General features: G+C 42.3%; 1 protein-coding gene across 1 annotated transcript in view; it reads left to right on the top strand.

Moving 5' to 3' along the window:
• Positions 1-396: 396 nt before the first annotated feature.
• Positions 397-26,939, top strand: part of SLC2A12 (solute carrier family 2 member 12) — a 50,963-nt gene continuing 24,420 nt past the window's right edge. Inside the window, 3 exon segments of the mRNA XM_036415074.2 lie at positions 397-469; positions 501-715; positions 19,663-21,003. Coding sequence (XP_036270967.1) covers positions 601-715; positions 19,663-21,003 — 1,456 coding nt within the window. The 5' untranslated portion in view covers positions 397-469; positions 501-600.

Genomic DNA, 26,939 nt, shown 5'->3' with positions numbered 1-26,939 from the left:
GTGTCATGCTTTGTGCAAACTGGTAAGTGTCATGACTCTTGGAAACACAACAGTCTTGCTGCAAACTCGACACACTTTCCCTTCTGGTGTGTGTTGGCATACAGAGCTCCTCTCTCTGCAAGGCTAACTGAGACCGTCTGTGAGTGGTCTGGGCCCCCACTCGCTGTCTGCCAGCGTTTGAATCTGCGCCTTTTTGCAAAGGTGCAGGAATCCAGCGCTGCCGCCCCTCTTGAATGGCCAAACTCGGGGTGTCTGAGCTCCCTTCTTCCCCCAGCCTTTTAACCCCTTGGCGCCCGGCTCTGCCCATGAAGGCGGGCCCAAGAAGCGCTGGGAGGGAGCCACGGCCCGCCCCCCGCCTGCGATAGGCTGCCTGGAATAGCAACAGCCTGTGTCACCGAAAAGGGCAAAGCCTTCGGAAATAGAAACAAAGTTGGTCACAAATCACATTGGCTTTTGCCCGAAGTTTTTTTTTTTTTTCTTTTCTTTTCTTTTTTTCTTTCTTCCCCTTCTTTAGCATGCGGCCATGGGGAGAGTGACCACTGCGGTCGCGGGGGGCCGTGGCGGAGGATCGGTGCGCAGGGAAGGGCTGTAGCTCCGGCCATGGTACCTGTTGAGAGCACGGAGGGCCCCGGTCTGCTGAGCCCCAAGGACAGCCCGCCCGGGACAGATGGCTGCGACAGGGCCCGCGGCGGCCCGCATCCTCCCTGCGCCAGAGGTAAAGCCAGGCAGGCGGGCTGAGCTCGCATCTCACTCCTGTGTGTGTGTGTGTGTGTGTGTGTGTGTGTGTACACGTGAGCGTGTGCTGGGTGCACGGAGAAGAGGGGGCAGGATCTGGGGAAGGAGTGACAAGGAGGTACAATGTGACAATTGAAGTTCCACAGATTGCTGAGCTGGGTCCCACCGATGGCGCTGACAGTATAAGGTGTAAATCTTTTTTTCATTTCGGGATGATGGACCGGCGAGATAGTCACGTGTAAACACACATGCACCCCACATAGGCATACACACCTTTTTTTTTTGTTGTTTTTGTGTGTGTGTTTTTTTCCATTTGTTGTCACAAATGGACACCTGTAGCAAGTGGACATTTTAAAATATTGTATAAGCAGGCTTCATGAAGTTATTAGTTACATAATCAATGAACACAACTTTGTTTTTTAAGTTCCCAGCATCTGTTTGTGCTGAGTTGGAGCTTTATTCTATTCGTAGCCTAAAACTGCTGCTGGCTTGCTCCTGCTTTCTTTAAACCCAGCCTTTTGAACTGATGGTTCATGTTGTTTTCTTCCTGAGGTGAAATTTGCAGAAGTTTTAATTCATTTCAGTCATCTTGGCTACACCAAAGAGAACACCTTTCTTCACTTCCCCAGGTACAATCCCCACGCACATATTGCACACTTGGAGCTGCCTCTTCCTATCCATTCAGTTTGTTCTCAAAAGGACAGAGACAGGGTATATGAAATGAAGTCAAACACAAATAATTCTCCCCTTCCTATTGCTTTTCTTAGCTCTGTGCCCCCTAACTATATAATACATTCCCAAGCTATGTATTGGGATTTCATGAATAATCCAAAACCCCAAATGATACAAAAGCATTCACCTTGCAATGGCTCTACATACCTACATTTGCATTGTGGGTTTGTCTGCTCTTGGAGTTCCACCCAAGACCTCTCTCACAGAGGCAGAATGGCACCTCTTGGGGGCTGAGAAATTGTTCTTCCTAGTCCTGCTCCCTGCTCAGCCTTCTCTTGATTTCCCACTTCCAGTAAAAAATGAGTAATATTTGAGATCATCTTTGAATGGCCCAGTCCTCTCTTAAGCAAAGCTTTCTCTAAGTGTGTTCTGCTCCCGAGTCTAAAGGCAGGCAAGGGGATGAAGAGAAAGATTTACAAAAGTTCTCTCTGAACTTCTGCAAGATTGAGCTGAAGGGCAGGTTGAGGCTGTGACATCAACAATAAGATGATAATGATAACACAAAGAAGATGAAAAGAAACTTTTGCCTGGAGAGACCTCCAGTGTAACAATTGAAAATTGACTATTTAAGTTTGATATGGCTATGAAAGCACAGTGGACTCTGAATAGGTTAAATAAGGTAAGATGTGTGTATATTTGCAAATGGTGAATATATGCACAAAATGTAATTTAAAGTGCAACAGTTTATGCTTTTTAAAAGACGTGATAAATGAATACTATAAATTATCTTTTATTATTCAGAAGAGGAAGCCTAAATGTTTCCCTAAAAGTTTAAATTAATACAGTTTTGATTTGTGCTGTTATGGTTTATATTTTGATTAATCCAAGCCTCTTATTATTACTTTTGTAATTTCTAAGTTGTAAACATCTCTTGGTACCCAAATATACATACATATATAATGAATGTGTAGTACAGACTCTCTCTGTGATTTTGACTAGTTACTTAACCTTAGCTATTGGGATTATATTTTAGTTTGTTTGATGAAGATGTTGAAGCTTAATGAAATAATATTTGGCAAATATTCTTTTCTACTTATTTATATATTGAAACTTCCATGGTTTTTAAAATATGCTTACTAGCCGAAACCGGTTTGGCTCAATGGATAGAGTGTCGGCTTGGGGATTGAAAGGTCCCGGGTTTGATTCCGGTCAAGGGCATGTACCTTAGTTGCGGGCATATCCCCAGTAGGGGGTGTGCAAGAGGCAGCTGATCAATGACTCTCTCTCATCGATATTTCTAAACTCTCTATCTCTCTCCCTTCCTCTCTGTACAAAATCAATAAAATATATTAAAAAATAAAATAAAATAAAAAATAAATAAAATATGTTTACTAATTATCATACTATTCCTGCATTTGAAGTAGTAAATTTTTCTCTGACTTATACAGTCCAGGACGAGATAATGAAAAGGGAAACAAAACAAAAGTCCTAAGCTCTTAATGCTATTACACACAATGAAAAGTATTGGCAGTTGTTCCTTGACCAACCCCTCTTAAACTGGAAAAAAAAAATGCTTTATTTCCATGACTAGGAGCTAATGAACTGAAATCCATTTTTTAAAATCTATGACACAAAGTGGGAGTACATTTTTAGTCAATTTATCAGTGTTTGTAGGCATGTTATAACTGGCTTTCTAGGGCAGGGTTGAGCTCAGTCTGAAATCTTAGTGCTTAGAGCCAACAACAGACACAGGTGAAGTGAGAAAGTTGGCCTTCTGCAGCATCCCAACAAGAAAGACATGAGGCCAGAAGATGTGTGGTTGGCCCAAGTACATGCAGTGGCTGGCACAAAGCTGACTCCAGCCACCTCTGGCCTAGGCCCAATGCCTGTTCCTCCATCTCACACGCTGGGTCTTCCAGTCTCTTCTGATTTCATGATTCAAACAGCGGGTGAAGGAGAAGATTCCCTTAAGCCTCTCTTTACCGCCTCCTTTCCCCCTACCTCCCAAGCACTGCTTTTTCTTCTCGGATCAACCCTAAAGGTCCGAACCCAAGAACGATATTCACTGCATGGATGCAGTTCCCAGCACTGCAGGTCCAGCTGCTGATCCCTAGGTCTAAACTCACTGATCCAGCAGAAAGGGCTGCACTTCCTGCTAAGACCCTTCTAAATCCCAGATGCCCCAGGCTGAGATTTAATAAATGCACACTTTGCTAATCAGATAAATACTCTAAGGAATTTTTAAATGTTTTTAAAACTGAGGAACTCTTTTTGAATGGAAGCTGTGTAGTACATAAGATTAGTAACCATGGCCCACCGCTTGGAAAGAGGAAGCTGGGGAGAGGAAGGCGCTGGGTCCTGGCTCTTTCACTACCCTTCCTTGTAGCCCTGAGCAGGCAGGCTCCTGGCTGGGGATCACACTGAGCAAACCGCAGGTCCATTACTACTTGGCTAGGCAGGCCCCGTTTCTTTGGTTGGGGCATATGTACTGTGCCCTTACTGAGTACTGGGCTCCCAGACTTAGCTTAACTGGTGTCTTAAATTCAGTCAGGCTCAGCTTTCTCAGGCTTCCTTGGGCAGCTCCAGGGAAAGTCTACTTGTAAGAGAGACTGGGGAAACTTTGGGGGACAAACTTATCCCCCAGGAAGAGAGTCAGGCCAACCAGCTTGACCTAATAACAAAACTTTAAGTGTGAGAGAAGCAAGACTATCAATAGGCCAGTCACTTTGGGAACCCAGGTCGGGGCCACTCCTAATTTTCCAGGCTTCCCATAAATTAAAAAGTGAGGTGACAAAACCCATGTCAAAAATTATTATGTTTTTTCATGGTGCAAAATGCAGATCTTGTAACATAGAAACCCACCCCTGAAACCTATATAAACATGCCAACCAATGTCACCGCAATGAATGTAATTTAAAAATCTCTCAGTGGAAAAAAAAAAAAAGGCAAAAAGTGGAAGTTTCTTAATCAATAAAGAGCATCTACAAAACAAACAAACAAAACAACAACAACAAAAAAACTATTGTGTTTTAAAAACCTATATTGAACAAATAAATGTGTGTTCACAATAACAGCAGATTGTTGTGTGTAGCTAGACATTCCCAAGGACGGGCCAGGATTTATGGACATCTGAATTTATGAGGACGTATAGGCTCTCTTATGTGGAAATACAACCAGATTTACAGATAACCATCTCCCCTTCCACTTCAGTCACTTATCTCTCTGTCACTGTACATTTAACCTCACTTGGAAATCACATCAAAGCTCTAAGCTAGAGGCTTTTGATAACTGCAAGGCCTAAGAAACTAGCTTCTCCAAGATCTAGGAAGGGAGAAGACCCTACACAACATGGTGAGAGCTGTTTCAGTTCACCCAAGTTTTTCTTTTCCTTTCCTTTCCCTTCCTTCCTCCCTCCCTCCCTTCTTTCCTTCCTTTTTTTTTTTTTTTTTTTTTTTTTTAGAATGAGTGGCATTTATTTGCATGGCATTAAATACCTAAGTTCCTGAGGTCCCCTCTCCCTCCATCCAGCCAGGAAAAAAAATCCAGCTGTGTCCTTAGTAGAGTTGGATTAAAGCCCTTGCCCATAGTTTGGGGTCCATGTTTGCACAATCCGGTCCAGCATCAGGCTAGCTTAGCTTGCGTTCCCAACTGCAGTCCACCAATCCATTGGGTATGGGCTCCACTGCCCATTGCTGCCCTGGTTGTAAGCCTCCTTAGTGTTTAGAAGATGCATGTGGGGGAAGTTAGGGTGAGGGGGAAGAGTGGGAAAAGGCACAGGTGTGATCTCCGGAGGGAGAGGGCACTGGCTCACCCAGATCTTAAAGAGTTCTAGTTTTCCTTTAAGATCATGTCGCCAAGAAAGGCAGAGAGGTTGCCATTTGGCACAGACCACCTCTTGGCTGTCACAGCAGCAGCAGACACACACTGGTGGGAACCTGTGGTGGCAGGTCCTGGAAAACATGGATCAAAGGCCAGCCAAGAAGCCGCCCAGCAGTGGCGCTGCCTGGATTGACTGAAATGAGCTGGCAGACACCAGTGTGCATGAGCTACTTTTACAGTCAGTGTCTCCTCTGATAGGTCCGTGCCCTGTGCCACCTGTTAATTATTTTAAACAGTATGTTTCTATCAGTAAGATTGCCAGTGGGAGCTAGGCCTAGAGATCCCAGGAACATGCCTGATGGTCACTGATAAGGACCTTAATGGGAGAGTCTTTTTTGTGAATTCTCAAGGGATTACTTTCTAGTGGTCTAGGTCGTATAAAAGCTGGTAAGAACAGACTTCATAGTACAATGAATCCACCCTGGAGCTGCCTGAGGAAATTTCCATTTACAGGTAGATATCCAAGGTAAATCAGGTGATTTTAAAATGCAATTTTTAATTGCTATACCTGTGCAGGTTTGTATTTCTTGTTCAAGAAGAGTTAGCTCTTAGATCTGGTTTTGTAGGTAACATTTTCTCAACAAGAGGAACCCAAGTGCTATTTAGCCTCAGGGCTGAAAGAGTTCTGAGAGCTCCAAACTCCCATTAAAGTGCAATTAACTTGGGTTTCTCAGAGCCTAAGCAGCTATTTACTCAGATTTTATGAGCAAGAACTGGTTCTATAAGATTCTTAAATTGAGCAGAGTCTGGGCTCCCAGTTTCAGTTTTGTTGCTCATAAACAGTCTTTCCCAAGAGGATGGGTTATTGAATAAAATAAGGGAATGAAAGCCATGTAAAAAGACATCAAGTCATGGTGATGAGAAGGAGGAAGCATTGGACTGGGCTTGTTTGCAAGGAATTATTTGACCTGTGGGGGCAGAACAATACATTTTCTTCTTAACTTTCTAAGTTCTGGCTTTGCTAATTTATTACAGGAGAAAATGGAAGATTGGGATATACAGGGGAAAATGACTACACTTACTACATAGAGGCCCGGTGCACAAAATTCATGCACGGGGCCAGGGGTTGTCCCTCAGCCTAGCCTGCACCCTCTCCCATCTGGGACTCCCATCCAGGCAGTCGGACATCCCTCTCACAATCCACAACTGCTGGCTCCCAACTGTTCACCTGCCTGCCTTCCTGATTGCCGGAATCACTTCTGCCTGCCAGCCTGATCACCTTCTAACCACTTGCCTGCTAGCTCCCCTGCTAGCCCATTTGTCCCCAACTTCTCTCCTCTGCCAGCCTGGTCACCCCTAACTGCCCTCCCCTGCAGGGTTGATAGCCTTCAACTGCCCTCCCTTGCAGGCCTGGTGCCTCCCAACTGCCCTCCCCTGCTGGCCATTTTGTGGTAGCCATCTTGAGTCCACAAAGGGGCAGGGTCTTTGACCACATGGGGACAGCCATATTGTGTGTTGGAGTGATGATCAATCTGCATATTTCTCTTTTATTAGATAGGATAGAGGACTGGTACATGGGTGGGGGCCAGCTGGTTTGCCCTGAAGGGTGTCCAGGATCAGGATGGGGGTTCCCTTGGGGCGTGAGGTGGCCTGAGCAAGGTGCCTGTGGTGGTTTGCAGGCCAGCCATGCCCTCCAGTGACCCAAGTGGAGGCCCTGGTATCTGGAATTTATTTATTGGGTCTAGTAATAATTAATGTCGTTTTTAAACATTCATTTAAAATCTTGCTTGGTGTTGACTTGTATTGACATAACCTTCAAACATGTGGTATCTACAGGACGTGTGAAGTGCAATTAACAAGTTTTGCTTGAAAAAGTTTGTGTTTGGTTTGGTTTTTGTTGCAAAACTAGGGCTAAGAAGATGGCGGATGAAGAGCATATTCGGCACTGCATGCTTTACGAGTTCCAATTAGGAAGAAAAGCAAGTGAGGCTGCAAAAAACATCTGTAGTGCTCTTGGTCAAGATGCAGTTAGCGCCAGAAAATGCCAGCGTTGGTTTGAGAAATTTCGCGAGGGAAATTTTTCGTTAGATGACAAGAGTGGTCGAGGCCGTGTGTCCAATTTTGATCAAGAAGCTCTTCAAGCTCTTTTGGTGCAAAATCCTCAAATTACCCAACAAGAGCTTGCGACAACTTTAAATTGTTCACAAAAAACAATTTCCAATCAATTGCGTGCACTTCGCAAAGTCCAAAAGTTTGGAAAATGGGTTCCTCATGAGTTGACAGACAACAACCGTAATCAAAGAGTCACAATTTGCAGTTCGCTCCTCTCTCGTCAAAACCGTTTGCCGTTTTTAGAGCAAATTGTTACCGGAGATGAAGAATGGGTGCTGTATGTTAATTTGAAAAGGCGGCCTCAATGGTTGGACAAAAATGAGGCTCCGCAGCCCACGCCAAAACCTGACTTGCATGCGAAAAAAGTGATGTTGTGTGTTTGGTGGAATTTTAAAGGAATTCTTCATTATGAACTTTTACCATCTATCCAAACCATTACAAGTGCAGTGTATAGTGCCCAATTGGAAAGGTTAGCCCAAGCTTTAAGAGAAAAAGAACCCGCGCTGATTAATCGGAAGGGCCTAATTCTTCACCACGATAACGCACGACCGCATACTGCAAGAATCATTGCTGAAAAACTGCGCCAGTTGGAATGGGAAGTTCTCCCTCAACCTGCATATTCTCCTGATATTGCCCCTTCCGATTACCATTTGTTTGCAAAACTTTCTTCTTGGAAAAAAATTTAATAATGAAGAATGCCTCAAAAATGCATTGACCGAATTTTTTGCATCAAAATCACAAGAATTTTACAACAGAGGGATTAAAATGCTTCCTGAGCATTGGGCACAAGTAGTAGAAAACAACGGCAACTATATTGTTGATTAAATTTTGTTGTATTGTTTAAATAAATTCGATTTAAAAAAAGTATTAGAAAACGACATTAATTATTACTAGACCTAATACCTTCTACAATTGAAACTTTGTAGCCTGGAGTGGAGACAAGCCTCCTGCTCCCTCTGTGGCCAGCAGCTGTGTCTGTTTGGATTTGTTTACCTTTTATAATTGAAACTTTGTAGCCTTGAGTGGAGGCCTAGGCTGGCAAGGACAGGTGGAAAGCTTGGCTTCTTCCATTGCTGGGAAACCCAAGCCTCCCTCCTGCTCTTTGTGGCTGTAGCCTTCTTGGTTGGGTTTATTTGCATACTCGCTCTGATGGGTGGGTAGGTGTGGCTGGTGGGCATGGCTTGTGGATGTAGCAGAATGATGGTTAATTAATTAATTAATTAATTTATTTATTTTTTAGGTAGGATGTACAATACATACAGGGGCCCCAAAAGAATATGAGACTGGGAGACAGATGAGGCAGGTGAGGCTTATATGCCATCTTCAGCTAAGTAGGGAGAGGAATCTTGTGGTTTGGGACATCATAGGGCAGGAAGGTAATTCATATGCAGATGAAAAGCAAATGTTCGGTAAATATATGTTTGCTGGGCCACATTTAACAGTGGGACACAGAGAAGACTCTGATCCAAAGGGCTTTGCTAGATTCCTCTCTGTCTATCATACCCAGTTCATATTAAACTGTGGTTGGCTATGATGGTAGCTCTCTTCCTGGGTCAGGTCCTCTCTCTAAATCTTACAGTTAGAAGGTCAAGGATTCCTAACCTCTTTCCTTCCTTACCCCCCGGAGTCTTTCCTAAAAAATAACCAGCCTAAAACAATCAATATTCCAAAAGGCATACTTTGGGGTACCAAACCCTTTTACCATTCAGACCAAAGTCCACGTAAGAATTATTTCCCTTCCCATCTTCCCTCAAAAAGTACCCAATAATAGCTAACGGCACAAAACCTGAATCCCTCTCCCACCCCTAATGCTTCCCAGCTGAAACTTTGACTCAACTATATTATCCTTACAGTAAATCATACATTCATATGGGTGTTTTTTTCTACTTTATTTTGGCTCTCAGTGGTATCATTTTCCTTCTTATGTCACTGCACACTCATTTATGGATGTGTTAACTGGCTATGTCTCAGTGATATATTAATTTCTTTTATACAATTTAAGTAGAAGTAATAATAAGACTAAGGTAACTTATCACGTTATCTTAATTTTAGGAGGTTTCCTTCTTTTTCAACAATGACTCACTTTATACTGTTCTGCCAAAATATCAGGGAGTGTTTATGAGTGTCTTTTTCCTTGAGTAAATCAAATGTAATTTACCTTTAACCAGCTACATCTCGTTGCCCTTGGAAACACTTGTTTCTTAGAAACATGTGTGACTCTGGTCTGCCTGGCGTTGTTAGGCTCTGGGAGTGTTAACTATGTCTGTATTATTTTACCCAAAATGCTGTGCTCCTGCACACACCTGTTGCCACACTTTGTGGAAGTTGAAGTCAGGAGCTATATGCAATGCTAACTTAGTAACCTGCCCGAAATGCTACTTCCGCCTCAAGTGTGCAAGGCTATATAAGAATAGGGGTGAAAGTTGCAATTAGAATCAATTTGATCAGTGAGAGAGCATTCCCAAGCTGAAAACAAAATATTTTATTTCCATTGGGGAAAAAACCTGTAGAAACCCCAAGACAAAATCACAGGTAAAATCTCCCATGCTATAGGCCTAATTATGCAGATACTGCCAAAAACAAAGGAATTCAAGGATTTATAAAAAGGCATAATTTTTGTGCTGGGTACAAGTATCAGTTTGCATCCGTTGCTGTCAGTAAGAGACTATTTCAAAGTTTTATTTCCCTGTTATAGGGTTTACCCCATTGTTGAGACTACACAAATCTTGAAGATTGTGAACCAAGAACTTCCATTAATATTTTCACTTCTTATCTTTATAATAATCCAATGAGATAATATTACCCCCATTTCACAGATAAGGAAACTGAGACTGAGAGAGCAACAGCCATGCACTGGGTACTCTTCTATCTCATTTATTCTCATAACATCTTTATAATGTAGGTAATATTATTACCTTTATTTTAGGAATGAGGACACGGAGGAACAGGCAAGTTAAGAGACACATCAAAGTCTAGCTGGAAACTAATCAGGTGCTCTGATTCCAGACTGTTCCTTCACCATTAAGCCCATGTGACTCCTAGAGAGAAGCAAAGTGACTTATTCCAGGTAGCACAGGAATCTGAACCTCAGTATCCTAAATCCAATGCAGGGTTTTTCTCACTTGACCAATCATCCAGCACTGATGTTTTTAACTTCTGCTCTGTTCTGTGATCTGACCTAAGAATTGGATATCCAGGTTCACTCATTTCAGAACTTTATTGAGTTCTAATTTAGCTAGTTTCCTAATTTAACATGCAACGAATGTGTCTTCTATAAGATTACAAGTTCCCAAATAAAATATGTGTTCTTGGATCTATCAGGGTTCTGAGTTAACCCTAAATAAAATGCAAACATGGGGGTAATATAAAATATCTAGGTCAGTAGCCTGGCTGGCATGGCTCAGGACCTGTGAACCAGGAGGTTATGGTTCAATTCCTGGTCAATGCACATGCCCAGGTTGTGGGCACAATCCCCAGTGTGGGGCATGTAGGAGGCAGCCAGTCAATGACTCTCCCTCATCATTGATGTTTCTATCTCTCTCTCCCTCTTCCTTCCTCTCTGAAATCAATAAAAATATATTTAAAAATAAATAAAATAAAATGGGGCAGTAAAATGTTAGATTTCCAGACTCTCACTGTGCATCCCTCGTTGAAAGAATTTTTACCAACTAGAGAAAGAGATGTTTCATAGCCCCTTAGAGACACTTTTTCAGAGGGAAGTTTGTTCCACAGTGCAATTCTTCCCAGCCCGTCTTGTCATTATTATTTCTCTTTCTATATCTCTTCAGGGATTACAATTTCTAAGATTCCAGAAACTTTGGGCTAGATGGGAAAAACAGTGTTGGTTGCATTTTGGGACATGAAATCAGTGTGAGAAAGGGCAAAGCCTAGAGGAGCCACTGGAATGAGCATTCTAGAAGTTGTAGTTTTTTTTTCATGTGCTATTTTTGATGTGCTAAGCAAAGAACCTACAGGCTTCTTTAAATAATGCAGGAATAATGTCCCTTAGTCACAGTTAGGGGACCCTAAAAAATTTTTTTTCTGAGTCCAATGGAATCACATGAGAAAAATAACTTATAAATGTCAGAAATTTGGCTAGTAACTGTGCACAGCAATTGCTCCTCCAGGTCTGATTAAGAGAAGCTTGCAGCTGCAACTGGGCAGCTAGAATGAGGTCAGACACTGCCAGCCTAACAGCTGTTGGAACACCCTTCTGATTTTCTACCTTTCCTACCTGGAAGCTAAAAGATTCAGATACTCACTTCTCAGCCTCTCTTGCAGCTAAGTATGACCACAGATCCCACTGACTCTGGTTAATGAGACATTGGGGTGACCTTGTAGGGGAAGAACAAACGTTTTCCTCAAATTTTTAGGGTCCCATGCTGGATCTGAAGATTAAACTGACAAAGACAGATTAAACAGGAGAAAAGCAATCAAATTTCTTTAATACAAGTTTTATGAGCTATGGGAGTCTTCATAAGGAAATGGAGACCCAAAGAAATTGTTGAACCTGAGTATTTTTATGCCACGTTTGGTGTAGAAATATGATAGATGAGGGAGTATGAGGTAAGTGTAGTAAACTGGGAGAAATTTAACAAGACCGGTTTGTTTGGATTCCTCCTAGCTTCTTTTTGGAGATAAGATCATTACTTGTCTCCTAGTATAGGGAGGGTGCTTCTTACTGGGTTTTATGACCTGCTTTGGGGGAAGAGTGAGGGAAAGGCCAGAGGGACCCTCCTGCTTCTTAAACTCCTTCAGCTAAAAATATCCAGTATGCCAAGATACCATATTTTGGAGCACTGTGTCTGGAGCTTCATCGTCTTCCAGGTGCTTCTGGAAATTTCCTTTCCTGATAAAAGGAAAGAAGTCTTGCCCTGAACCTTCTTCCATTGTCTCTTGCCTTTGAAACTGGTTGTGAATGAGTCTTATGCATGACACTGTGGCAGCCACCTTGCACCTATGAAGACAAGTCTGGACAAAAGCCAACCCTCTGAGGAGATGGGAACAAAAGGGTGGATAGAATTCTTGGAGACACCAAACTCAACTTGGTCTCTCTAGTTAAACAACAGGTGCCACGATGTTTTCAGCCTTTGCTTGTCAGGCTTGTGGTTTCTTGAAGTCAGAAATATCACCAGTGATTTGTGGGGACTGGGTACAGAGAATGCAGCAGATCTGGTTTTTGGCAAGCATGTTTTAAATACAAAGGCAATGCATGCATTCTGAGATTTCTTTTTACTAGAAACAAGCTTTGTAAAGCATCTGATTTCTGTTTTCTATTTTTTTAATCAACTTTGAATAAAGAGGTTTAAGTCAACAACATCTAATGAATGATAAGAGTAAACAGAGGTGCCACGAGCTAAAGCTAGCTGAGAGCCAACATGCAAACAGACAGAGACACGGAAAGAGTGTGAGGAAGCTAAAAGCGCAAGAGAAGAATTGTTATCTGAAATCTGTGATGTGGAGGATACATATGAGAAGTTATTCCAGATGCACATAAAAAGGACAAGGAGATAAAGATAAGAGAAGAAATCAATATATCTATAACTAACGCTAAAAGAATGACTCTTAAATAATCTGGGAGAAAAATACCCTAAAATAAAAGGAAAAATCTTTTTTTTTTTTTTTTTTTTTTTTTTTTAAGTAGAACTCAACTAGTTGCACAAAACAATACCAGAAAAAAGTACTTTATCCTCAGTGAAGCTCCACATTGAAGGAGGGACAAAAAGAAGGAGTGAAAGCAAAGTTCCTACCTTTTTGTCCGAGAAAGGTCAGATGATAGGAGGCACAGAGAGGCCGAGTTTTTGTGGTCTGAGTTTCACTCTATGCTGATGAAAGCATTGCCATGTAGGGGAGGAGGGAATACTGGTTAAATGAAGGCTCATACCCAATATTTCCTACCACACTGGGTCCAGAGATAAGAGACTGTGGGACCCCTGGGGCCTTTGTCAGCTGTGGGAAACGCCACCGCTCACCTGTCCATGGCACGTGCCCTTGGGGAGAGTGAGGGAACTTTCTGGTTAAGCCAGCGCTCTTCCTTGGCTCCTCCTTCCTGTGTCACCCAACACCTCTACTGAGCTCTTGCTTCAGGTACAGTGGGCCCCCATGATACAGACACTTCTGCTCTCAAAGCACTCCCTCTGTAAGGCGGAAAACAAACATAACTAAGTATTACTGGAGGTGCTGTAAGGCCACACACTCAAAGGCAAGAGAGGGCAGAGAGATTAATGAGAAGGAGTCTGGCAAGGTTTTGGAGAGGAAGGGATGTTTCAGCTGGATCTTCCAAGATAAACCTGGGTTTCTCTAGACTCTGAAGTAAGGGGAAGGCCATGCTGGGAGGGGGAACAGCATGAAGAGAAGCACAAGCCTGCAAAGGTGCACAGCATCTCCCAGAAACAGCACGTGGTCTGCATGGGCTGGACAACTGTTACCTGGAGACCGCAGTGAGGCCTGAACACCTGCTCCACTGCTAAGCGCCGAGTCTGGGCTGACGCACGGGGCTGACATTCAATAAACTACCAACACATGAGGGACAATGAAACACTTTGTGGTCTGTACAATGCTTTTTATGTTCGCAGGTTAATAATAACAGCGCTGAAAGCTTTAAAGAAATGCTAACGATGTGCTGTCTAAATGCTAGGCATTTATGTGTACATTGAGTTCTATATACTAACCATTATGTAATACTAGGTATTAACCTTAATCTGCTGACAAACCTGCGTGGGGGAGTCCAAGGGCCAGTATTTACTTCTCCACTCAAGAAACATTTATTGATTATTCACGTGGTGCCAAAACCCACATCCCGTGCACAGTGGAAGCACAGAGGAGCCGCAAAATAAGGCAGAGCAAGGTGGTTGTCACGAGAGGTGGCACTTGAAATGACTCTTGAAAGATGGGTTGGTATTCGGGGAGAAGAAGCAGAGAAAGGGGAGACCACAGATACAAGGAAATTTGGGGGCTATTACAAGATTTTCTCAAGCAAAACAAGAAATAAGGGTCTTTTAAATTTGTGAAGCATTCACAGTTGGTCAAGCTGTATAATTACCTGGTTACCTGCCCCCTGCCCCTCAAAAACACACACACAAAAACAACAACAACAACAACAACACACACACACACACACACACACACACACACACACACACCACCTGGGTACACATGCTTTTCATGCTATAGGATTGAGTCAGCCAGCAAGTGTTTATTGAGTTTGTATGATGAACATACTCTATAATAGGCATATAGGGAGAAGAGGGGAAAGAAAACAGTCAGAAACTCAAATACTGTGCAAAAGTGGAGTGTTCCTGGGCATTCCGGCTCATTGTGGTTTCATCTGAGTCCTGGTGAGCCGGGTAGACAATGCAGCCATTGTTGTCGCTCGTGGCTGCAGTCTGCTGGCTTGTGGGGCTGCCTGTCCTTTGTGCAAAGCCTCCTGGCCGCGATCTCACTGGTGATAGGACCAGTCTCCCTTCATTACCTGATTAAAAAGCCCTCACTGCATCATCAGACTGCTGGCTTCAAGCCACACAGGCAGTAGGCATGACCCAGAGCCTGTGGGGGCCAGCTGCTGGTCCCCAGCCAGTGGCCACTTCTGTGATGTCCACAAAGGCTGAGCAGTTCGGAGACCACAGAGGTGTCAGGGGAGGGCCCCTGTAAAGCTAGGCCATGAGCAACATGGCGGGGAAAGCTAACCTTCCTCAGGAACATTGAGTGCAGACTGTTTGACTTCAGGGTTGGGTGTTCCTCGTCATTTTTTGAAAAGGCACTAATTGTGATTCCTCACCCTGCTCTCTCCCTCAGTGCTGGCTGCTGCTCCTGTCCACACAGCCGCCCCAGACTCTCCCATCGCGTTTAGGCAAATAGAAATCCCACCTTCCTGCCACATCCTTTCTCTTTCCTCCTGCTTCCTGACACACTTCCTAGAAGAGTTCTCTTTGCTTTCTGGCATCCATAGGATAACATCTTGCTTCTATCATCGGCCGCCAAAAAGCAGACACAGGAAAACATCCACTCTCTATGTCTCTTCTCATTGTTTTTATGTGGTAAAATAGCACAGGAAAATTATCTGTGAAGGAAGTTGAGGGGGAGGAAAAACTTTCCTCTACCCTCAAGGTTCTTCTGGCTGGTCATATAATCAGACAGACACGAGGCAGATTAGCAGGAGAAAATAAGCAAATTTAATTACATGCATATGTATGGGAATGCTGCATACATGAGAGTCAGAGATAGAAAAGGAAGTTGACGTCTCTATGGCTTCCTGAGCTAAGGAATGAGGTAAGGTACCTTGGGGCTTCAGAAGGCAACTGCAGGGAAAGAGCATGTTCAGTAATAAATAGTTTGCCCTGCCATAGAGGTGGGTAAAAAGTTATTTCTGGTGATAACTCCCAAAATGGGTCAAACTCCTAATTTAATTTTTTCCAGGTAGTTAAGGGGAAGAGTGGTTGCTCTAGAGCCCTGAGAATCTTGGTCTCCTTTAACTCATAATAATCTGCATACCCCTGTGGCACATCTTGGGGGACTCTTTCTGCATCACTGCAAAGTCCTAAGGCTGTGGTTGGCAAACTGCGGCTCGCAAGCCACATGCAGCTCTTTGGCCCCTTGAGTGTGGCTCTTCCACAAAATACCATGGCCTGGGAAAGTCTGTTTTGAAGAAGTGGCATTAGAAGAAGTTTAAGTTTAAAAAATTTGGCTCTCAAAAAATTTTTCAATCGTTGTACTGTTGATATTTGGCTCTGTTGACTAATGAGTTTGCCGACCACTGTTAAGGGGTCACAGGGATGCCATGTCTGGAGCATTAGGAACTAGGCTTCCACACTGAATTGGAATTAAAATCCCGTCTGGGCAAACAAAGGACCGTAGTAGACATGCAGCAGTAACAAGTAGCAGTCGTGAGGTGAGTGGGGATGCTAGTTTGGGGTAGTGGCCCTTAAAGCGTACAACGGGGAAGGTATGCTCCTCAAATAAAATTTAGACAATGAAGACCTTAGCTTAATTCTGAAGCATGTAACTCCATGTTGGTATACATGCCCCCATGTGAGAATAGGATCATAGAATCCTATTACAACTTTTTAAGCTTTTGAAAGCACATTTCCTACATAGATTAAAGGATATACAATTTTTTGATTTTGTAAAAAGCATTTAAGCAATTCTTATAGAAATAACTTATTATATCTCTGAAGAATTATACTCAGTACTAGGTCTCAAGAGGGACATGAACAAATTGGGATGGTTTCCAGACCCTTTGCATACTTCCCAGTTTGTCAGTGTCCTATGAGCCCTAAAAAAAATTAGGCATGTGGAGTTAAGTCCAGAAAGCAGAAGAAAAAGCTGGATCCCTTTCCTCTTGGAAGACATTTCCCCCAGACTACAAGAAGCTGGCTTGCCCACCTCTTACTCCCACTCCTCCTTCACCGGCCATCGCAGGCTCTTTATAAAGTTGGTTCATAGAGCACCAAGGAAGGACATGGTGTTTCCTGGATTCTTTTCTTCTGTAGGGAAGCAGTCATTCCCATCTAACAAAAGGGAAAAACTAAGGAGGCGGCATGCATGGTCAGGGTGCTAAGGACAATCTTCTACTCCTTGATCAGTTCTACCATCTATTCCCCCATGACCTTGACTCAGTATCCCCATGCTGTCCTCTGTCACTCTAAATCCCCTTCTGGGGCGCCTCACTCAATCTGTCTCTCAAGTGTTTCATTCTTCAAATCACTATTTCTCCAATCTGAATATCAGAGACCAACACATCGAATATAAATAAAATGAAAAATGACAAGCAGAGATGTGAAGCAATTGATATTTGGCTCTGATGACTAATGAGTTTGCCGACCACTGCCCTAAGTGATCTCATTCATTCCCATTGTTGTAAATATCAAATACATGCCCCTGAATCCCAGAGACATATCTCCATCTTTGACCTACCTTTTAAGCTGCAAAGCTCTATACTCAGTCTCCTACTTGGGTAAAACAATCAAGACATTTTCATAAGTCTAAAATGGAACTTCTGATTTCCACTGCTCCTCCCCAATCTCTACTCAATCAACTACTCAAACCCTTGAGTCATTGTGGGTTCTAATCCACTTCCTTACCTCCAATTCCAGTTCATGAGCATGTGTAGTCAATTTTTTTTTTGTTTTTTTTTTTGTTTGTTTGTTTGTTTGTTTTTACCTCTTGAATGTACTTGAATGTACTTGCCTTCAGTTCTACTCCTCACACCCTAGTCTAAGCTAGCATCATCTCTTGTCAGGACTAAGGCAACACATTGCTCCCTGCTACCCATCTTTGCCCTGGAAGAACTCATCTGCACATAGCAGCAAGAAACTCAGTGACAGTGCCCTCTTAGCAGCCAGTAGGCATTGACCCCATATACTTGGGATACAATAAAAAGTTGTCACTGTGACCTGCCAGGTCTTCATGAAGTGTCCCCTCTGTACTTACGCATGTCACGGATGCCCTCTCCACCGTACTCTTGAAGCTTATACTATGCCCCACATATGATGTACTGGCTGTCTGACAAGTTTGAAACATGATCTCAGGCCTTGTAAACTGCTGTTTTTTTTTTTTTTTTCTTCAATTACTTTTTGTTTCTGTTTTGATAAGTTACAGACATCTGTATACCTATGACCAAAATCAATAACTTAATATTTTGCCATTTTCCTCAGCTTTTTAAAAAAGATATATTTTTATTGAGTTAAGAGAGGAAGGGAGAAGGAGGAAGAGATAGAAACATCAATAATCAGAGAGAATCAATGACCAGTTGCCTCTTGCATGCCCCATTACTAGGGATCGAGTCTACAATCTGGGCATGTGCCCTGACCAGGAATTAAACTGTTCATGGGTCAACACTCAGCCACTGAGCCATACTGGCCAGACTTCCTCAGATTTTAGCATTATAATAATAGAAAAATAGAAGTAACGTTTGAGCTTTCTTCCTTTTGTTCCATCTTCTCCTCCTTACTCAGAGCCAGTAATAGGTATGGTTGATTTCCTGCCCTACATCCATTTCTCCCTCCCTTCTTTCTGACACAGCCTTGACTTCTTTAAGGCACTCACACCTCCTCCAATCCCTCCCCACACCTTCATGTGCTTGAGCAAAAGCCAACTGTGGCCAAGAGACAGCAGAATGGTTTCCTGGGAGCTGTGCTCATTCTCCCCAGGGTACACAGTGGGAAGCTGGTAGCTCTTCTTGAAGCTCCTACTCTCTTTATCCTGCCCTCAAGCATTTTTTTGCCTTTAGAGAACCAGGGTGGAACCGGAGGAGCCAGGCTATCTAAATGTCTGATCCAACACCAAGGCAGGAGCTAAAGGTACTGAACTGTTTGTTCAGTCTTTATCATGTCATCTGCTTGTCTTACATAACTATTGGCTCAAAACTTAGAGTAACATAAACATCACAAATATAAGGAACTGTTGACCTAACCAATTTGGCTCAGTGGACAGAGCGTCGACCTGGAGACTCAATGGTCCCAGGTTCAATTCAGGTCAAGGGCATTTACCTTGGTTATTGGCACATCCCCAGTAAGGAGTGTTCAAGGAGCAGCTGATTGATGTTTCTCTCTCATCCATGTTTTTAACTCTCTATTCCTCTTTCTTCCTCTCTGTAAAAAATCAATAAAATATTTTTTTTTAAAAGAAAGAACTGTCTTCCTAAATGTCTCTACCCTTCTCTTAAAAAAGAAGATTCTTTCTTTTATAGCTAACCATTTTTTTGGTTAGCATGTTATCTTACTACTAGAGGCCCAGTACATGAAAATTTGTACACTCGAGGGGGTCCCTCAGCCTGGCCTGTGCCTTCTCACAATCTGGGACTCCTTGGGTAGGGTCCCTAGGCCTGGCCTGAGATTGGCACCTATCGGGGCTTTTCTTAACCTGGCTGCAGGCAGCTGGCCCCCCACCCTTGCCACTGCCACTGCTTGCCATCTGTGCAGTCTGCCCGCCCCCCCTTCCCCTGCCACTGGTGGCCTCTCTACAGGCAACAGGTTGAGGTACAATGACTTGGTTGGCCTGGGCCTCCCTCTTTGCTGGGGGGCAGAGCCAGCCCTGTGAGGGGCCATCTGCCTACCTGATTGCAGCTAACTGCTCTCCTGCCTGCCTGATTGCCCCTAACCACTTGCCTGCCTGCCTGATCACCCCTAACCACCCTGGCTGCCTGCCTGATTGCCCCTAACTGCTTGCTTGGGCCAAGGGGCAGGGCCAGCCCAGCGAGGAGCTGTGGTGGTATGGTCTCTGGTCATCTCCGTTATGATGCCTCTTGCTTTTTATTATATAGGATATTCTACTTATGTGTGTTTAAAATAACAATCAGAACTGACCTCTGTTTCTCTCTGCTTGCAGGGTGCGGCATGTTTACTCTTCTGTCATCTGTCACAGCAGCTGTCAGTGGCCTCCTGGTGGGCTATGAACTTGGGATCATCTCCGGGGCTCTTCTTCAGCTAAGAACCTTATTAGCCCTCACGTGCCAGGAGCAGGAAATGGTCGTGAGCTCCCTCCTCATCGGGGCCTTAATCACCTCTCTCACGGGAGGGGTCCTCATTGACACGTATGGAAGAAGGGCTGCCATCATCTTGTCATCCTGCCTACTTGGACTTGGAAGCCTAGTCTTGATACTCAGTTTATCATACACGGTCCTTATAGTGGGACGCATTGCTATAGGGGTTTCCATTGCACTCTCTTCAATTGCCACTTGTGTTTACATTGCCGAGATTGCCCCACAGCACAGACGGGGTCTTCTGGTGTCACTGAATGAGTTGATGATTGTCATTGGCATTCTTCTGGCCTACATTTCAAATTATGCATTTGCCAATGTTTCCCATGGATGGAAGTACATGTTCGGCCTTGTAATTCCCTTGGGAGTTTTACAAGCGATTGGAATGTATTTTCTTCCTCCAAGTCCTCGGTTCCTGGTGATGAAAGGACAGGAGGAAGCTGCCAGCAAGGTCCTTCAAAGGTTGAGATCCCTCTCAGATACAATGGAGGAACTCACTCTGATAAAATCTTCTCTGAAAGATGAATATCAGTATAGTTTTTTGGATCTGTTTCGTTCGAAGGACAACATGAGGACCAGAATAATGATAGGGCTAACACTGGTGTTTTTTGTACAAATCACTGGCCAACCAAACATATTATTCTATGCATCAACTGTTTTGAAATCTGTTGGCTTCCAAAGCAATGAGGCAGCTAGCCTAGCCTCCACAGGTGTTGGGGTTGTCAAGGTCATCAGCACCATCCCAGCCACGCTTCTTGTAGACCACGTTGGGGCCAAAACTTTCCTCTGTGTTGGCTCTTCCGTGATGGCAGCCTCCTTGGTGACCATGGGCATTGTGAATCTCAACATCCACATGAACTTCACCATTATCTGCAGAAGCCAGACTCTTATCAACCAGTCCTTGGATGAGTCGGTGTTCTATGGATCAAGAAACTTGTCAGCCAGCAATGAAACTCTTACAGAGCCCTTCAAGGGGATCACATCCCACAGCAGAAGCTCATTAATGCCCAGGGGAAACGATGTGGATAAGGGAGGGGAGACGACCTCAGCATCCTTACTGAATGCTGGACTGAGCCAAACGGAATACCAGATAGTCACAGACCCTGTGGAAGTCCCACCTTTTTTGAAATGGCTATCCTTGGCCAGCCTACTTGTTTATGTTGCTGCTTTCTCAATCGGTCTAGGACCGAGTAAGTATTTTATTTTTTTATTCCTCCTCCTTACCCCTTTTAAATGCTAATGAATTGCTTTTGACCAATGAGAGCATCCCGCTGCTATAGTATCTCACACACAGACCTACTAGAAGCAGGACATGGGTAATATTGGAAGAAAGTATGCCTGGCTTATACCTGCTTAGTGAAATGTGCAAGGCCAGTATTCACCCAAAGGGAAATTTTGCAATTATATGTCCCACAAAGATACTTTAACACCAATTGATTGGAGGTGAACCAGACTTTGGAAGATATTTATTTCTCCAGAGAATATATTGCTTTATGAAAGCAAAGTTTACTGAGATAACATTTTTTTTTTAAAACATATCATTCCTGAGTTTTTTCATAGGTGAAAAGGGAAAGTACCAAGATTTTCTTAAAGTTACTGTGGTGGGTGCATTCTAGTAATAGTGAAGAAGAATGGAATTCTGAGATAGGAAGGAGAATGAATTATTCTTTAAACTATTTTATCACTAAAATAGCCTCCCAGGGTACTTTACTCTCCCCTATGAAACAGAGAATGGGAGTCAAGTTACTCCTATTAAACAGAATACAAACAATTTACAGGGAGATAGCTACAGCATGTTTTATTTTATGTAGCCAGTCTACTCCAGTGACAAAGTTTAAACCCTTCTCTGAAGCAAAGTCTCTAGGGTTTGCTAGAATAGGTTGTTTGTTGAAGTTCCCTAGTCTTTTAGTGTCGGCCTGAAAGTCTAAACCTCTCTGTAGAGAAGTTGTAAAAGGTCTTTTGTACATCACTCAAGAAAATAAAGTGCTTACTCTATCATCCTCATCTCATCTCTCTCTCATTCTCCCTCTCTCTCTCTCTCTCTCTCTCTCTCTCTCTCTTCTCACTCTCTTTCTCACACATACAGTTGGTATTAAAACCTTTGTCAATAAGGATCAAGGTCCAAACAAACTTGCTCAACTAAACCGAAGAGAGTACAATGCCCTATCTAGTCAATGACCAAATGCTCTTGGATTTTGCTTATAGATGGCTCTAGTGTTTATTTTTTTCTTCCCATTTCTGCTTCCATATGGTTCTTAGGTTGCTAGGAGACTGTAATTCTCTCCTATTCCAGGCCTTTCTCATGCCCATTCATCTTCTATAGCAGTATTCCTGAAATACCATTTTCCTCATGTCCCTAATGTTCACACACTCTCCATGGTGTCCTACTTTCTGCCATATCAGATAAATCAAATGCTTTACAAGATAAAAAGATTAGAAATGATCTATTCCAACATTTTCCTTCTACTGAAAAAGAAAGAAGATACACAGGAGATTGAGATTACACAGATTTGGAAATAAAACCCCAGGCTTTGGAAGCCTAATTCCATGCTTTGCATACACTATATCACCATTCTTTGAAGGAAGTATTGCAAAACTTTCAAGATCCCCCACCATCCACCCAACCATATCAGGCTGTTTACACAACTCCAGGGGGCACCATTTACACTGTGATTTATGGATTTATGTGATTTATGCTCAAGGGCCACCGTTCATACAGAGGTGCCTATAGACTCCACATGGACAGCACAGTGAACAATGTCTCTGGCATTGTGCAATGAGGCAATTCCTTATCACTCTGGGCTTCTTTATTTCCCACTGCTTTACACTTCCTCTACCCTACCCAAAGCTCAGTGAGATTCTTACTACCTTTAAAGCTCAATGAAATTCTTCTCTTTTCTAGGAATTCACTTCTTTCTTAGAGGTGTTTATTTGTATGAACTACTAGTCATTTCTAGTGTAGCATATGTCAGTTCTGGACTATAAGTAGCTTGAATTTAAGTCAGAAAACTTGGTTTTAATCTCAGGTTTTCAACCTACTGGCTGTGTGATCTTTAAATCAACTATGTTCATGAAGCTGTTTTTAATATATGAATTGGGTATAATAATATCTGTTTTATGTCACAGAGTCAGCATCAGGTGAGCAAATGTATGCTACAGGGTATGATATAAATGGAAGTGTACACACGTAGTGTAATGCACACTGTAATATAACTTAATTCTTACTGGTACAGTTATTGCTACTATATGTTTTGGTTTATTAGCAAGAATATGGTTACTGGATTATAAGCTCTTTGAGGAAAGAAATGGCATTTTATATTTTTTCTTCTCTCTCTTTAAGTGAGCGTGGCAATTTAATTCTGTTTGAAAGCCATGCAGGAACACATTTGTGTTTCTAAGGGGGTGGGGAAGACTTTAAAAATAAGATGCATATATCGGAAAAATCTCAAAGCATGCTTCTCTACATGTATTAAGCAATCTATGGGCAAACTAAGTAGCACATAAGAAACTCCTGTTTCTGCCAAACATCATCACGAGTTCTTTTGCAGAATAATTTGTCACATGGGCATGTGAGGAAAATCTTTCTGTGTTTGCTCATAAGAGAAGATGCAGGGGGGTTAGTCATGCTTGGAAACAAGTAGTGGGAGGCATTTAAGGCTTTTCTTTGTTAAGTCACAGTTATTAGGATTTTCAGGTACAGAGGACCTAAAATTAGTCCCAGTACTGTTTGTTTGTTTGTTTGTTTGTTTATTTGTTTGTTTTGACACCTCTGCTTTTTGCTACAACCTGGAGAAGTGAGGCCCTTTGAGAATTTCTTAGACTCCCAAGCAATACTAGTGAGGTAGCGAATCTCAGAGTTGAATGGGGGTTTTTGGCATAGGAAAGGGAAATAGCTTGGTTTCTCCAACTTATAATTGTAATTTCAAGGACTGAGCTAGGTATTCACGGCTGAGTCTGGTAAGTATGTAGCCTGAGACAGAATTCCCCATCTATGGTTTGGGGCTATTGATTCTCTTTGAGCTCGTAGAAGGGATCTGAGTAATTTTCCTTTTTTTTCTTTTCTTGCTAAGAGTCATTTTTGTCCATATTCATGTTGTAGTTTATTTTTCTTTTCTAAAGAAAGAATACTACAGGAATTCCAATTCAATCATCAAAACTGTATTCTAGAGCATTGGTGTAAGCTGCAAAAACCAGTGGGAGTTTTAAGAAGATTTTTATTAGGAGCAAGATTTTCATACTAGATCTTGAATGCTTTCTAAAACTTATTAACCTAATGTGATTATTCTCAGATATCTCATTTAGAGAGTTGATTGCTTGTAGTAAAGCAAATCCTTTCTATAAGTAGAGGTATAAAAGAAAATGCACATGTTGTTCTAAAGTAAAATAAAAAGCAAGATTACACCATCTTCATTAAATTTCTTAAATATGGGTTGGCTTAGAACAGCGTTCCTTAATTGAATTAAATCATGCCATAATTTCTTCTGCCTAAGGAGTGTTTCTTTTATTTATTTATTTATTTTTGGATTGAGTGTATGCTCTATATAATTTTACTCTCTGGGCCTCTGTTTCCCTAACTGTAAAATAATAGGTTGCCCTAGAATCTGGAATTCAGGAGGGGAAATGAATGTGATACCAAGCAATCTTATGTATTATATTTTAATGTATTTAAAATATTATTCTAAAAAGGAATTCATGGCCCAAAGAATTTAAGAACCTCGGCCCTGCATTTTTTTACAACTAATACTAAAATTCTCTCATCAAGTAAAATCAGAATATATACTCTATTGCTTTTATTGAGGACTATTAAACATTTTTCCCCCCCTTAACTGATCTTTCACTTCAAAATATGTTCAAAATCTTACCCTTACTCTCCACAGTGTTTCTGGAGTGGCCCTGATCATTGTTTTAATTTCTTTTAATAACGGTATTTTTCTGTCATGGTTCAAGCTTTTGGGTAGAACGGAAGAGTTCTGACATTGTGAGGACTTAGAGCCACATGCTTTATAAGTAAAGCAGAGTTGGGCCCGAACAGAAGGCATAAAGTTATTATTTCATGAGTTCATTTGAGGTAATACTTGTGTAGAAACCCAGCAAATGTAACTCAGAAAAATGTGTGGCTACTCTGTTCACAGTAATTACCAAGGCTTTTCTAAATCCACAGATTCCTGCATCTGTAAAATTAATTCACCTCCTCTTCCATCTCATGATTATATATTTTTTTCATTATGATCAAATGAAAGAAATTTATCCAAGATCACAGATTAAGTTTGGTTATGAGACTGTGGCTGCCATCTTCTAACTCCTTTGTATTCATACTGAACACTGACTGACAGGTGGTCCCCAATCATCTGCCCCAATCTCTTCTGTCAAATAAGCAGGAGCTCCTCCAGCAAGAAAACAATTTGGAGTGACCAACCAAGGGAGAGAGAGGGAAAGCCTGGGGTTCACTGATTCACTCACCCATCCAGCACATGTGTATCGCTCACCCAGATTCAGGGATGGCTGAGCAAGAGCCACACCCTGCCCTCATGGAACCAGTGTGGGGATAGGCAATGGGCAAGAAAATGAAGACAGGTGTTATCCCAGTTCAGGAAAAGAGAGGTGTTGACAGTCAGGTGGAGGACGAGTGATAAAAAAACAAAGAAGGGTAAATGAAAGAGCATTTTGGAGGAGCGTTATTTCAGATAGGATGGCCATAAAAGGCCTTTCTGTGATGGTGACATTTGGGCTACTGCTCATATGAAGAAAGAAGTGTGAAACTCTGGGAGAAGGGAGTTTTAAGCAGGGAGAATGGCAGGTCGAATGATCTTGAGAGGGACATGAGCAGAAGGTTTAAGAGAACAGCAAGAAAGCCTCTCGAGGCTGTATAATGTGGTGTTTGGATTGGGACGAGGCTTTGGCATCATTTTGTGTCCCAGCCCCACAAGGTAGGACTTTGGACAGGACAATTCATCTCTGTAGGCATCCGTTTACCTATCTAGAAAATGGGGTGATATTGTCCATCTCACAGTGTAATTGTGAGGTTGAATGGAACAATCCACATGTGGTTTAGTGTCTGGTCTGCAGCATAGACTCAGTATATTTAGTTCTTAGTACTGTAAAGTGTCTGGCTATGGTCAAACTGAGATAAGTAGCTCTGAAAATGCCAGCACTGACCTCAGCAGGCATTTTGCTTAAGTCATGTCAGAACACAGGTAATGCTCCATACCTTATACTGAATTATGATGCCATGATCCTCCTGACCTCCCTTCTATAAACCATTTTAGTCGGGTCAAGAAAAAAACAAAAACATTGGTGGCTTGAAATATGGTTCAATTCTGGATGACCTATACAGTCAAGAGAGCTTCCTAAAAAAACAGACAGGTGGTACAGAAAATCCCTAGACTTTGGTGAAAGGTGATTGATATGATTGATGCAGGCTGAGAAACACCCAAAGCCCATTCGTATAAGTTGGTGCAACTAATTTAGACCCTCTGTCCTATGTGCACAGAAATTGTCTTGCTCATTGCTGTTTCCTTGGGCTTGACCCACAATAGGGGCTCCCTAAATATTTGTTAGATGAGTCAAAAACATCTCAAAAAGAGAGAGAGATGATTCTGGACCTCTCTCAGTTTCTGTGATTAAAGGGGAGCTGTCACTTTAGTCTGGGGTTAATACATCCTGATCTCCTCTGGCATGAATCTGAGTCAATATCTAGGGAATAAGAGATAAACATGGCTTGTGTGGAACTCGCTGGACATTTATCAAAAATTATTATCTGAGTAAAGCTACTCAATTGAGAATTCAGGATCATTTCCAATTCAACTGATGACTAAAGAAAATTCATGTTTTAGATATACTAAAATTAAGGCATTTAAAATTTTTATGATGTTAAGATAAAATATTCATTCCCAAATATCTATTATTTTCCCCAGCCCTTCCCCTGGAAAAGGAAATTAAGATTGTGATTTGCTTTATCATGGTGTGGTTATTCCTATCTTGGTTTAATAATTGAATGTTTTAAAACCCAACTTTTTACCAGAAATAATTTAAGGTAATTCTTTCATGGTTTTCTGAAGAGAAATATGTGAAAATCTGAACCTGGAATTTGGGGGTTGTTTTTGCTTACTTAATTAGTATTAGAACT

This window comes from Pipistrellus kuhlii, unplaced genomic scaffold, assembly GCF_014108245.1.
Source record: "Pipistrellus kuhlii isolate mPipKuh1 unplaced genomic scaffold, mPipKuh1.p scaffold_m20_p_5, whole genome shotgun sequence".
NCBI lineage: Eukaryota > Metazoa > Chordata > Mammalia > Chiroptera > Vespertilionidae > Pipistrellus > Pipistrellus kuhlii.
Note: the sequence above shows the minus strand (reverse complement) of the source record. Positions and strands in the feature narration are given on the sequence as shown.